The 14,270-nt window shown below is 39.6% G+C and overlaps 1 protein-coding gene across 1 annotated transcript in view; it reads right to left on the bottom strand.

Moving 5' to 3' along the window:
• TNKS (tankyrase) overlaps window positions 1-12,835 on the bottom strand; it is a 160,246-nt gene extending 147,411 nt beyond the window's left edge. The window contains exon 1 of the mRNA XM_016209064.2: window positions 12,163-12,835. Within this exon, the coding sequence (XP_016064550.1) occupies window positions 12,163-12,835 (673 nt within the window). The remainder of the gene's footprint in view (window positions 1-12,162) is intronic.
• Window positions 12,836-14,270: the final 1,435 nt, after the last annotated feature.

Raw genomic sequence — 14,270 nt, 5'->3', positions numbered from 1 at the left:
TTTTCCCCTGAGATAACTACCTTATAAGCTTATAAGTAGTAATAATTGTCAAAATACTTTCTAAATCATAAAAGGTTGTACAAATATTAGATGTTCTTAATCTCACTAGACTTGCGAGTCTTAACCTGGGTTCCATGTGTCCTAAAGCAACGATTCTCAACCCTGTATGCATGTTAAAATCACCAAAGGAGCTTTTAAAAAATAAAATAAAAAGCCCTATCCCTACTACTCCTGTAATTTGATTTAATTGGTCTAGGGTTAAGAATCATTGCTCTGAAAGTCAGCATCAGCATCAGCATGCTGATGGAACTTGTTACAAAATGCGAATTCTCAGATTCTACTCCAGACCAGCTGAATGAGAAATTCTGAGTATGGCCTAGCAAGCCGTTTTAACAAGCCCTCCAGGTGACTGATGCAAAGTTTGAGAACCATAGCTCTGGTGCTTCTGAAAGTTTCTAATCCTCTGAAAATTACATGTAAAATGTGGTGTATATCTTTCTGGTGAGAATGTCTATGCCTTTTACAGATTCTTAAAAGAGCGTTAAAAATATTAAGAGCCACTCAGCAACTTTCAAAGTGTGGTCTGTGGACCTCTGGTAGTCCCTGAGACCCTATCTGGGCATCTAAGAGGTCAAGACTACTTACAAAATAATACTAAGATGATTCTTCATTGTCAGGACAGTGCTTGATTTTATATCATGGGTTTGTCACTTGGAAATGTACGTATGGTGTTCTTCATGATACAAAAGCAATGATAAATAAAACTGACACCTTGGCATGAACCAAGACAGTGGCACCAAATTATAGTATTAGTCGTCGTATTCTTCACCACCAGGCCCTCACAGTTTAAAAAATAAATAAAAAGCCCCCCGTTTCACTTAAGAACATCCTTCATGAAAATGTAAACATTATTAAATTCCAACCCTTGAGTACGTATCTTTTTAATATTCTTGTGACAAAATGAGAAATACACACTAAGCACTCCTACTACACACCAAACATGTTTGTCTTGAGGAACGAAACACATGCACTTGTTTGAGCTCAGTTTCATCTGTGCATTTGGAAGAAATTTTCTTGAGAATGAACATGTGAGCCTGTCTCTTTGAGGAAAACAGCAGATAGTATTTGTTCCCAATGATAAAATTTTAGCTTTCAAAAAAAAATGAGAATTTTGTAAAACTGGCATCTGCCACCATGAGCTTAACAATTTTTCAATACTTTTACAATAAGATTGGTGATGATATTAACAAATGTGTTTATTATATAAAGTGAAATGCATCAACACTTGGAAGATATGCACAGCTCAGGGAACTAATATTTTTCAAATGACCAAAACATGTATCAGTATAAGAGCCATTTGTGCATGATAGGCCAATGAATTTTAGCATAATGGAGTATGAAAAATGTATTGATATGGCTTAAGATCCCATATTGCAACTAACCTTTAGGAAACTGCTAGTTATCAACTTTGGGTGTAGTATCAAAGAAAACAAAGGTTATCTGAAAATGCTATTAGAAGATTCCTTCCTTTCCATAGTTATCCAGGATTTAAAGCAGAATTCTCTTCATATTTCAATCCAAGTAATAAAGCACAACAAATGGCATGAAGAAGCAATAAAAATTCACCTGTCTTCTATTGAAGTCAGACACTAAAGTGACTTACAAAGTGTAAAATAAGGCCTCTCTTCTCACTAATCTTTATTTTAGAAAACAGTTACTTTTCATTAAAAGCTTGATTTACCTCTAACACATGTGGACCCTGCGAAAGAAGATACCAAGAAGGGCTCATGGTAGCTAACTGGGCTCAAATTAATAATAATAATAACAATAATAATAATAATAATAGCAGAGCCTAGCAGCCAGTTCTATACAGGGGCCTCTCACACCCCCCACACTTCTGGGAGAAGGCAGCACTGAAATGGCTGCCTCCCACACTGAAATGCCTGCCTGCACTGTCTCCCTGCCTGCCCAGGGAGCCCTAATAAAGGAGTTTCTGGAATTGTATTTCAACCAATAGGACTGAGGCTTTTCCCATCCAATCAGAGCTGCACAGCTGTATCTTCATCAGCATCTTTACCAAACAATCAGAGCAGCACCATTCTGGCCAATCAGGACAGTGCCTTTTGGACCAATCATACTGCAAGGATTTGGAGTCCTCATTTGCATGAGGATGGACCAATCAGGGACCAGGGGTGGGGACTTCTGCCTATATAAGTCAGCTCCCCCCCTGCTCAGAGAGCACACTTTCCCTTTCCATCAAGGACTGTGGATGCCTACCTGGAGGTAAAAAAGCTTGAAACCAACACTGAAGATGTCTTGTTGGACCACAGTGGACCACACTGCCTGGCATCGGGCAAAGCAGACGAAAGCAGGTGGATGCGGACCAGAGCAGACCAGAGCTGTCTGACTAGAGAGGGGCCTCGCCCAGAAGGCCTCCATGTAGCCCTGCTGTCTTTTAACTGATCTGTAACACTACTGAGCTGTTCTCATAGTTGTGCTTATCACAATTGAGCTGTTTTCACTGAACAAAGTTTCCTTCTTCACCCCAACCCAAACTGGGGATTCCTGTTGGTGTTAAGTTGGCACTAAGAACCATCAGTTGATACACAGAGTTTATTATTGTTACTTTTTAATTTCCCAGTTTTAACTCCTAATATGATAGATCTCCATAGACATAATCCCCATAAACAAAAGCTCTATCAATCATTTTTAGGAGTGTGAAAGAGTCCTGAGATTAACAAGTTCAAGAATCACTGCATTTTAACTATAAATTTCCTCAGGGGCAAGAAATAATTCTCATCATCTTGGTCCTTATAATAGTACTTATATTTATTGAGTTGTTACTGAACTACTATAAAACCTTAGGGCTCATGCCAGATTCCTGAGAAACAGACCAACGGGGAAAAACACACTATGGAAGTGTCCTAGTGACTATTAATTCAGCAAGTTGCATAAATTCCTTTAAGTTTCTATAAGCACTCCATTAATACTTAGTTTCATACTATGTATGAAGGACCACCTTTACTCAGAAATGTGAATTAACAGAAGAGATGAAAGGGCATCCTCAACATATCACTAAGATTCACTTCACTGAATAAGCTATTTCCCATATTTCATGTTGGTAATATTAAGAATTGGGATTTTTCTATAACAGGAAGATCAAAATGCCTACAATGACAGATCCCAATTTTAAAAATTTTTAATTGTTTTAAAATATCTATAACACAAAACTTTCCATTTTAACCATTTCTAAGGGTCAGTTCAGGGGCATTAAGTACTTTCAAATTATTGTGACTCCCATAACTCTTATTTACTACTCAATGTTCTTTTTTCTTTACTGCTTTCATGAATCAAAACACAGTTTATCTCCAAGATTTTCTAACAATTTTAAGTAGTCTTTTAAAGGAGTGGCTAAAATACCCTCTTCATTAAGTTATGAGGTTCTCAAAGATAGATTACTTTCAATCACACTTTTTTATGGTTATGAAACAATTGATCAAAATATCAGAGTCCAACATTCTAATAACTGTAAATATTCCAATACCTTACTTAGTAAATAAATAAATAGCATGGCCTCAATCAAACAAAGTCTACTAATGTTTTAAGAAAGCATCTATATACACTTTTGCTTTATTTTAAATGCCCAGGAAAAGAGATGGGGGGAAATATGTCAAAATGACTATATGACCTGCCTGCATTGGGGTAGTGAGATGATGGGCTATTTTTTACTGTACTTTGCAAAATTTGTACAATTTTATTTTCAGAAAACAAATTTGAGAAAGTAATAACTATCAAATTATGAAAATGACTCAAAAAATTATTTCTCATTGCTATTGTTAAATGGGAGAGGTACAGAAACTCATCAGGGCAGGAAGCCCCAGATGCCTAGCAAGAGGTGAAACTGGGAAAACAAGAACCTTGTCCCCAGGGTAATCTACCCTCCCCTAGCGTATAGCTAGTCTTGTGGTTTAGACCTCCCGAGCACTCCTCCCTAAAGATAATATATCGGCCTCAGTTGTATTTCAGCTCCAGGCTCAGATAAGGAGGGAACCCAGACAAGGGGCTGCTGTGGCGACCTCAGGACCAGATACATTGACTAATGACCCCCTGCCCTGGCACCAACCAATCAGTGGAGACCATGACCCTGAAAAAGCACACCTGGAAAACTGATGAATATTCATTAAAACACTCCCCTAGGACCTCCCCTAAGATTTCTACCTTCTAGAAAGAGACAAATATTCTCAGGACAAAGGATCCAGTGCACACTTACTACCAGAGGAGCATGCCAGCACCATCCCTCTCTGTGGGGACCTCATGAGACTTGTGTCCAGGGGAGCAATGGGCAGTAGCAGCTTGTCCTGGGCTTACCCCCTGAACATGTCTCCAAGGCCCCCTTCTCTCTCTGTGGCTTCTCAGGGAACCAGAGCAGCCTAGCCTAGATTCTCCCGTTCCGTTTTCTATGCTCTTCCTTGTTTCACTATCCCAAATATATTTTGCTGCCATCATGGACCCAATACCCTTTGGCTCAGTACTGTGTAGCCCTTCCCCTTGGATATCCCCATGCCCTTTTAATAAATTTAATTTTTCTTTATTCACTCGTCTGAGATGGCTATTTAGGCTGCCCATGCACCACTGACAATTAACCTTTCAGCTATCAATTTTCTATTTGAGTAGCATGGGCCAAATGATTTTAGGACAGCCAGATATGGGTTTAAATCTGGCTCCATTACTTAACAGCTATGTGGAGTTGGACAAGACATTAATCTCTGAGTCTCAGTTTCTTCATCCTTAAAACAGAATTAAAACCTACCTCATATGATTGCTGTAAGGATTAAATAAAATTACATAGGGAAAACACAAAAATCACTCCAAGGCATTTATTGCTATTTTTGTTTGTTTTTATACTCTTATTTAGCAACCGTATCAAAACTAAGTTCATTCATATACATGCCAACAGAGCAGTGAAATCACTTTAATGACAAAGCACTGGACTAAGACATAAGATTATTTACATATTTTAGAAAGTCAGAAGATCAGAAATCAGAGGTATTAACTTGCAAAGTCCCACTTACCCATATTTAATAGAGCACATACTATGAACAATTCACTGATTTAAATACTGAATCTTATTATTTACCTCAATTTTATCAACTTTCATAAAATTCCAATAGGGCAACCGTTACACTTTCCTACTGCTAAATCTTTATGGATTTGGGGGGAGGGAAGGAGAAGCCAAGTTTTTGATAGCTTGCTGTAAGTTTTTAATTCTTCCAAAAGTTTTTTTTCCAAATGAGAATATTTTCCTGCAATGACGAAAATTGTAAGTTGGCATCTCTTCTCAAGACAATAGGAAAAAAGAGCTAAAGGTGTTCATTAACTATAACCCCGTGTCATTTCTTTCTAAAAAACCAAATTTCCATAGTCAACATGAGAACAACAGGAGCTTTTGGAGATGGAGAACTGCACATCTTATCAACAAGACGGATGAGAATGTAAAATGGTTTTCACGGTTGGGGAACATATCAAAGTGAAGGCATCTTTCCAGTGCCTAGTTTATACACATACATACCTAGGTTTTCAAAAGTATTATAGCTGGGCACAGGAGGCTTAGGTTATTTTTAAACTATACTTGATGATACAAGGGACTTCAGCTTTAAGGATTTTTGGTCAATCAGTAAATTCAAAACAACTTTTTTCGCTTTGTAGTTAATAAAAATCATCTGCTAACTGCCAAATGTTGGAGGGGGTTGCAGCCAACAAAGAGCTGCCACTGACCATTAGTTTATTTTGTGTTGTAACAAAAAGAGGGAGAGGAAACTTTACATCACTTTATTTCCCTTTTCTACAATTAAAAAAAAATCACTAGTCTAAAATGAACAGGGAGCTGACAGAGAAAACAGTTTTTAAGAAAACAGCCTCAAAAAAGCACACAAACCGTTCAAGCTCACACTGCTGATTCTACACACAGATACCTGAACAAACAGGCAAAACAAGTTTCCACTTGACAAAGAACATAGCAACTCACAGTTAGGAAAAGCAATCTTGGAGAGCTGATGAAGCCTTAAAAGGAAAACCCAGTAGGCACATACAAACAAAACACACATAACTTTCATCACTCGAAATCAAATGATTTTTAGAAAATGACCCTAAAAGTTAGCCTGAGCACCCAGACTTTAGTAGAAATCCCCAAAACTCACCCTACTAATTCTTATTATAAATCCACTCTGATGATGTAAGGCAGTAGGTCCCCCCAATTGACACCATTGTAATTAACCAAGTTATTAATAACAGGAAAGAAACAAAGGCCAAATATTATAGGCATGTCACTTGGGCAGCTTTGCCAGGAAGCTACAGTTTAATGCTCCCCAGGGAGCCACCAGTATACTCCCCACATATCACTGGGGGAAGAGACTGGACTGGGGGAGAATAGACACATGCCCAAAAAAGTCTGGGTGACATAGGGAAAGTACTTGTCTGTCAGTCACACTTGGGCACAGGTCATTGGAGGGAATAGGCATGGCCACTGCAAGCGTCAGAAGATTTGGGACACTTAAGTCCCTAAAGAAAGGAGTTGGCTCTCTTGGTTTTGTCTTGGGCTCTTGTGCTCTTGGTGTGTTGCATTTCACTCCTGGCCTGTGGGCCTCTCACGCTCCTGCTCTCTTGCATTCGCCCTCATGGCCCACAGTCATGTGGACCCCACACAACGGACTGATGGACTGGAACTGGCCTGATGTTGTACTAGGCCCAACTCCACCAGGGAAAGGAAACGCCAGACACTGGCTTTGCTTTTAGCTCTACTGAATCCCAGATGCACTTCTTCCAGGACTGGATTAAGGGAAATGGGACTTTGGAAACCCAGGGATGTAATTCCACACAAATAAATATCACTCATCCTCCTGTGTGAGTCTCAGAAAATTCTTTTTCTCAAGATATCATAAGGATACCACCCCGAGCACTCAGTGAGGAAAGGGAGACCCCACTTCCACCGATAACACAACCAGGGCTGTATCCTACCTTCCTGAGAATTTCTGGTTAAAAATTGTAAATTTTATGTTATGTGTATTTTACCACCAGAAAGAGGGCAAGTGACAAATTTAGAAGACAGGCAAAGTTCCAATATACATAAAATAAGGAAAAAGAATGAACACTAAAAACTATAATTCAAGAAAACTTTTCTCAGATAAAAGATCTGAAATTATGTAAAGAAAATAGCACATCATATATCTGAGAAAATCACCTTACACTAAACCCAAGATATACTCTGATGGAACATATGGACTCTAACGAAAGAGGAAAAAGAATCCTCTGGACAACTAGGAAGAAAGACCAAGGGAAATAAGAGTAGATACTGTATGATTCCATTTATATGAACTTCTAAAACAGGCAACTCTTATTCTATAGGGCGTCCAAAAAATATATATATACACACTTTGAATAATTATAAAGCAGTGTTCCTTAAAATACATTTCATTTTCAAAATTGAGCTATCAGCTGTTAAAATGTATATACTTTTTTTGGGACACCCTGTATAGTGAAAAAAGTCAAAACAGTGTTTGTCTCTGGAGGACGAAAAGGGCAAGATTGGGCAAAGGGACACCAGGGAACTTTCGGATGTTATTTAGATTTGCTATAAGGGTTTGAGTTATACAGGTGTTTGCATTTGTCAAAACTCAGTGAACATACACATAAGATTTGTACAGATTTTACGTGAAAAGCTGTATCTTACCAGAGGGAAAGGAGGATGGGGGAGAGGCAGTAAAGGACAAAGGGGGTCAAATACATGGGAACAGAACGAGATGCGACTTTGGAGTAAACACACTGCAATAGACAGATGTAGTATAGAGCTGTACACAGGAAATCTATACAATTTTATTAACCAACGTCATCCCAATAAATTTAATAAAAAATAGAAATAAAGAGAGAAATAAATAAAAGGCAAATCTTTAAACAAATTCGGAACTCTAGATAACTGTATGCATATTGGTAAGTGGTGATGGAAGGAGGCTGGACTTGCGATGAACACACAACATACAGATGATGTATTACAGAACTGTGTACCTGAAACCTATATATTTTTATTAACCAATATTGCCCCAATAAATTCAATTAAAAAAAATGTATGCATTTTGGTGTATTTAGGGGAAGCTACACAGATGCCTGCAATTTATAATGACATGCATCAAAAGAAAGATAAATTGATGGATAAAGGAAAATATAAGCACATAAATATGTAACAAGAACCATACAATATTTTAACTTATGTAAACATTCCTCTATTGTTGAAACAGTCTACTTGTTATCAATTTTTCAATACTAGAGATACTTTTACATAACACCTTACAAATAGCTAATTTGTTTTTTAAATCATTTGCTTCCAAAGAGTGGTATCATTTGCACATCTTTCTAACTAAAAGTTCTATGTGAACTTTTTAAAGTGGCACCTTAAGCAAAGCAAAAGGTTTTAGAAAACACTAAGTAGCTCTGGCCAGTGTGGCTCAGTGGATAGAGCGTTGGCCTGTGGACCAAAGGGTGTCGGGTTTGATTCCCAGTTAAGGGCATGTACCCGGGTTGTAGGTTTGACCCCCAACCGGGCTGCATGCTGGGGGCAACCAATCGATGTTTCTCTCTCTCCCCCGCTCCATCGCTCCCTTCCACTCTCTGAAAAATCAATGGGAAAAATATCCTTAGGTGAGGATTAACAAACAAATTAAAAAACGAGAGAGAAAGAAAAGAAAACAGTAAGTAAAAATAATCCAAGCTGTAGCCAACAATATTAAGCCTGGGAAGATATTTATGAAAGTAGTTCCTTTTATTCTATGATCAAAGCAGACCATCTTAAATCCTGAGGCAGGACATTAGCTTAAGAGTACAATCAAGGACCTTGCCAGGCAATGAAAAGTGCCAAAAGATTTCCACTCCAAGGCTGAGCATTCTGTCTCATTTTCTTACTCACTGATGTGCAAAAATTATAGAGGACACAGTGTTTCTTACTAAAAGCTACATTTTGTACCATGATAAGGAAAAAAAAGACAAGCATGGTCATGCTGAAAATCAGAAGAGACAGGAGTGAGTCTGGCCACCCCTATATGGTTAAACGTGTGTTGTTGTAGATACCATCCAAATTAAAAGCAAGCATAAAACTGCCATACATACTTTGCTGGCTTAGGTGCTAAAATATCTCATATTACATATCCTAATCTGGGTCATGTTAATGAACTACCAGGAAGCCTATTTCAAAATGTATTCAATTTGAAGTAAATGCTATGAAATCTCTGAATTCAATGCTTTGTTAAAAACCCTTTTTTAAAAAGACCTCATCTGAACTTTTCTTTAAAAAGAGACATCATCAGAATACACTGGTCCTTTAAGAAAAATATGTCACTATTAGGCACTGAACTAAGAAGATATCATCGCTCTAAACTGATACTACATTATTTATAAAGTTTTGACTGCTGTCCTTTGAACAATAGAAAACTAGGGTCAAGGATCTCATCTGTAGAAGAGAAAGTCTTACATAAACTCTAGTCAACAATATAATACTGGGTTATTTTAATACAGCCATCTTAAGAAGACATTAGAAATAGTATTTTGAGAACCATATAAACAATAGAAACTGAAGATTATGTTTCTAATTGTGGATACAGTGATTCCATTATTAACACTGTCTCTAAGCCATATTTTAAACAAATAATTATCACAGTCCAAAATGGGATAGAAAGGATTCTTTATTGTGCTGCTTAGAAAGAATTTTGGTTACTCTTATAGTAATATTTTTTAAAAGTCATAAGGGTTGGTTTAAATATGACTTCATACAATTTCTGAGATCTTTAAAAATAGCTTCATTTCATTCTATAGAACTGTAAATTCATTTTAAAATAGAAATAAAGGCATTCATTAAGTCTTCCTTCCAGTCTTTATTTGGCTAGCTAGCTTGGACTCATCTTTTAAATCCCTGCTTAAAAATTTCTTTATCTGGAAAGATTTCCTTATGTTCTAAAACCAGGACAAAAGTCCCTATTATCTGCTCCAACAGACAGTATAATATACTTTTCCTATCACTTTAGGTTACACACTTTGTGGCCTTTTGTTATTACTGTTCTTGTCTAGCTTTCCCACTAGAGTGTAAGCTCCATTAAGGTAAGGACAATTTGCCATTTCAAAATTGTGTCAGTATTTTAACACCTGTTCTATGATAAGTAATAAAATATCTGTGGAAAAATGAACTACAAGTTTTAAACTTTTCCATCCAGGAGATTGTATCAATTTCCAAAAAGCTATTCCAGGAAATTAGCGTTCCAACCAATTAATAGTCAACTGAGAATGACTTCTAACTGCTCAGCCTATACAAGACAGAAAAGACAAGATTTAACAAAGCTTTAATGCTATACACACAAACATGAAGTATGGTAAACTGACTACAGGGTATTATGTTTTTATACTATGGAGAGTTTTATTGTTTTTCTTTTGTCTGTTTTCCACAACTGAACTAAAAAATTTTTTTCTATAAAAGCCAGTTCAAGGTTAGGTTCTCATAACTACAGCATAATTACAGGACTCTAGCTTGTCTTCTAGCTTATCTGGGTATACATAAAATTCTAAAACAGAACACAAAGTAACTATTGCAACAAACAGAAGAAGCGATTTGGGAGATGTGCTCTACTTTATGTGGCTAATCTTAAATAGGTTCATTATTACACAAATAAATGTAAGTATCATTTGCAATTACTTACTTACAATGCAGTATGCTGAGGAGTGACAAGATTTGTGTAACAATGTTAAATAGTCAAATTCGGAATAAAGTATGCAAAAGTAAACAACCTCGGTTACTTTATAACACCAGTAGTAGACCTTTCATTTGGCCTATAGAAAAAGAAATGCTATTTCAGCTAAAATAAAAAATAAGCAATATCCTTGGGCAAAAAATCTAGCAAGATGGAAGCAACAGTGGTGTCTACTTGTCAAGAATGGATCAAGTAATCTAATAATGATTTCCTGTGTTTCTCATAGTTGATCATGGCCCATTAATGAGTCACAAACAGCATTTGTAAATAATGAAATGGAATAGGATATAAAATATCAGAGTGCAACATATGTAGTAAGGGAAAGTACTGTTTCCTGAAACTTTTGATTCAGTTTGTGTGTGTGAGAATGTAAAATGTTTCTTAAGTATAGGTTGTAACAAAAAAATGTGTGAATCTACTCTAGAAATATATGTCCCCTATTACTTCCTTCCCCCAAGAATTGAAAAGTAGAAACTGTACACAATCACAAAAATTAAAATCGACATTTACCCAGAGGTTATCATAGTTTAAAAGCTTGATTTCACAAGCTGTCCTTTGTTTTTGTTTTCTATTTCTATATTTTATAAAAATATACTAGGTGTTTTTAAAAGACCAGAGTTTAGGAATTAGAACTTTTTTTGGAGAACTTACGTGCCAAATGCTTCTCACTAATTACTCACAACCTTAGTATATAATTTTTGCCCATGAGAAAACGGAGGCAACTGACATTAGCTAAACTGTCTGTTAGACAACTAACAAATAGCAGTGCCCAGGTCTTCAAAGCTCGCCTGTCTTCTATTATCACACAATGCACCCAAATATTCTTCCCCAGCTGTTTCATGTAGGGATACTTTGATCTACCCAATTAGGCTGTAAACTTGAGAACGGGGAAAAGTTTCACAAACTTCATTTTTGTCTTTCACTAGCTTACTAAGACTACGATAAATCCTTAACCACTTGATGAGTTACATTCAACTTCTTTTGTTCTAGACTGTCCTCATGGGACATACCCCTGTTGTAAAAACAAACTACCAAACGACAAAACTACTCTAAGACTGCCCAAATCTAACTTTAGTCCTACAGAGTCGGAACTGAAAAAGTTTTCGTATGCCCATATCCGGAGACTACCACTAAGGGGACGTGGGAAAGAGAACGAAGATCGCTTTGCAAACACTAAAAAGAAATGATTCCCACGTTCCCCTACCACGCCCCCGTCACCCAGGCGCTAATGAAAGGAGCCTCTGTCTCCAGTCCTTCCGTGAGGTGTTGAGAAACCATAACCACGCCCCCATTTTGTTCCACCATAACTTATTTTCTTTCCCTACCCGGACCCCCGTGCCCAACATGAAAACCCTTCAAAAGCAACTCAAAAGTTTCTGACCTGCAGCGAAGTGCAGGGGAGAAGATTTCCGGCCGGCCATGTCCTTAGCGTTCACGTTGGCCGCGTCCACCAGCCTCTTCACCCGGGACACGTCCCCATTGCGGCAGGCCTCCAACAGTTCCCGTAAGGCCCCGCTCACTGCGGGGACCCCTGGCCCCGGCCCCGCGGCCCCAGGCCCCAGTGTCGCTGCGGGGCTAACTCCGGCCGCCTCGGGGCTCTCCGCCAAGCTCGATCCGGGGGAGGATGGAGAGGAAGAGGAGGAAGAAGTCGGGGAGGAAGAGGAGGAAGGTGAACTGTTACTGCCCCCGCCGGCTGGGTTAGGAGGGACCCCGACGGCAGAGGCAGCGGAAACTGCCGGTACCACCGGAGCGGCGGCGACGGTACAGATTGTGCCGGTGGTATTGCAACAGCTGGTACTGTCGACCGGGTCCGGGGATCGGGGCCTGTCGGGCGGATCCCGACTGCCATCCCCCTCCGGCAGCGCCAGGCCGTGCCGCGGGGAGGCGAAGGGGGCCAGGCCACCCGCCGTGGGGGAGGCTGGGGTGGTCCCCGGGGCCAGGCCTGGGCTGAGTGGTGGGGGAGGTGGTGGCGGCGGTGCCGAAGCCCCTGGGGCGGGCTGGAGCTGTTGTTGATGATGGTGGTGATGATGCTGAGAGCGACGCGACGCCGCCATCTTCGGACTCCCCCAGCACTGTCACTGCGGCAACGGCCCCCACCGCCCGCCCTCACTTCCGGCTGCTGGACCAATTAGCACCCAGCGCACAGGAAATGATGCTTGGCGAAGTGGGCGGGGTCGAGGAGAAGGAGGGAAGTATTGGGAGCTCGGAGATCGGCCGCCGAAGGGGGCGTGGCTCGTGGCTGAGGGGCGGGCTTTCTGACGCCTGGGCGGGCCGGCCCGGGGATTTGAACGCCGGAGCCCGCCTCTACCTAAATGGGAAACTTTGTTGGGCTTCTCGCCTTCAGCGAGCTCACCTTGCCCTGCTCCGCTGTCCTGCCAGGCCTCCTCCAGCCTTCCTTATCGTGCCCAGAGCCTGCTCTTCAGGCGTGACTCAGTGCACGAAGGAAACGCGTCGTTTTTATCTAGCAAGTGTCCTCGCCTGGAAAAGGCAGCACTGGCCACCTCCCGGTGCTCAGCGGGATTCAGTGAACTGACCGATGCAAAGCGCTGTGCCCGTTAATGGGACGTAACTATAATTAGCCCACCGGTGATATTTTTCGTGCAGCCTTCCCCCCCTCCCCTTTCCCAGGTATCCGCACGATCTCTGTCCCTTCTCTGTAGGTTTCTCACAGTGTACTTTTTAAATGTTTCCTTTTTAAATAGCGATTCTGATTGCCACAGTTGGAATTCAAGCTCTGCCATTTGCTCCTGTGTAAACGTGGGCAAGCTATTCAACTATTCCGTGCCTACGGTTCCTCTTTGCAAAATCAGATTAGTAGTTGAATAGATGTTAACCATTATTTTATTTCTGTTATCGCTGCACCTTAAGCTCGACTCACATAATTGTGACAATGTTCCTTTCTTTTTAATTCTTTCTAGTTTAATCTGTCCTCTCCATTCATGTCACCTGGTTCCTCCCCCTCCCAAACTAAGATGAAAACCTCACTGTTATCCTTCACTCATCTCCAGATGCCATTCTTCAGCAATTACTTTTTCTCTTTCCTCTGCCTACACCTACCTTTTTTGTCTGACATCAAAAGAGATGCATAATGCGCCGGATAATCTCAGCGAGGTCTCCATTTCCTGCCTCCTGTCCAATAGTAAGCTATGCACTGTGCAAGTTTAGACAAACAGCATTATTCCAATAGAATGGACAGATGGAGATTCTGTGTCTTAAGGAAAAGCAAGATTTACATGGGTTAAAAAATTTAGCATTGAAAAATATTAAAACAAGTAATAAATTGTTGTTTCACATGTTATTAATATAATAAGTGTGATGTTAATATTTCCATCTAAATAAATAGGTAAGTTTATTTAGGAATACCATCTAAATACAACAAGTATAATATAATATTATGAATGACATTTATTATCATCTAATATGGGTTTACAGATTATAGCTCAACATTATTCATCTGTTTCATAAATGTGTGCCATTGTTCGTGAGTTG

This window comes from Miniopterus natalensis, chromosome 2 (assembly GCF_054644295.1).
Source record: "Miniopterus natalensis isolate mMinNat1 chromosome 2, mMinNat1.hap1, whole genome shotgun sequence".
Lineage (NCBI taxonomy): Eukaryota > Metazoa > Chordata > Mammalia > Chiroptera > Miniopteridae > Miniopterus > Miniopterus natalensis.
Note: the sequence above shows the minus strand (reverse complement) of the source record. Positions and strands in the feature narration are given on the sequence as shown.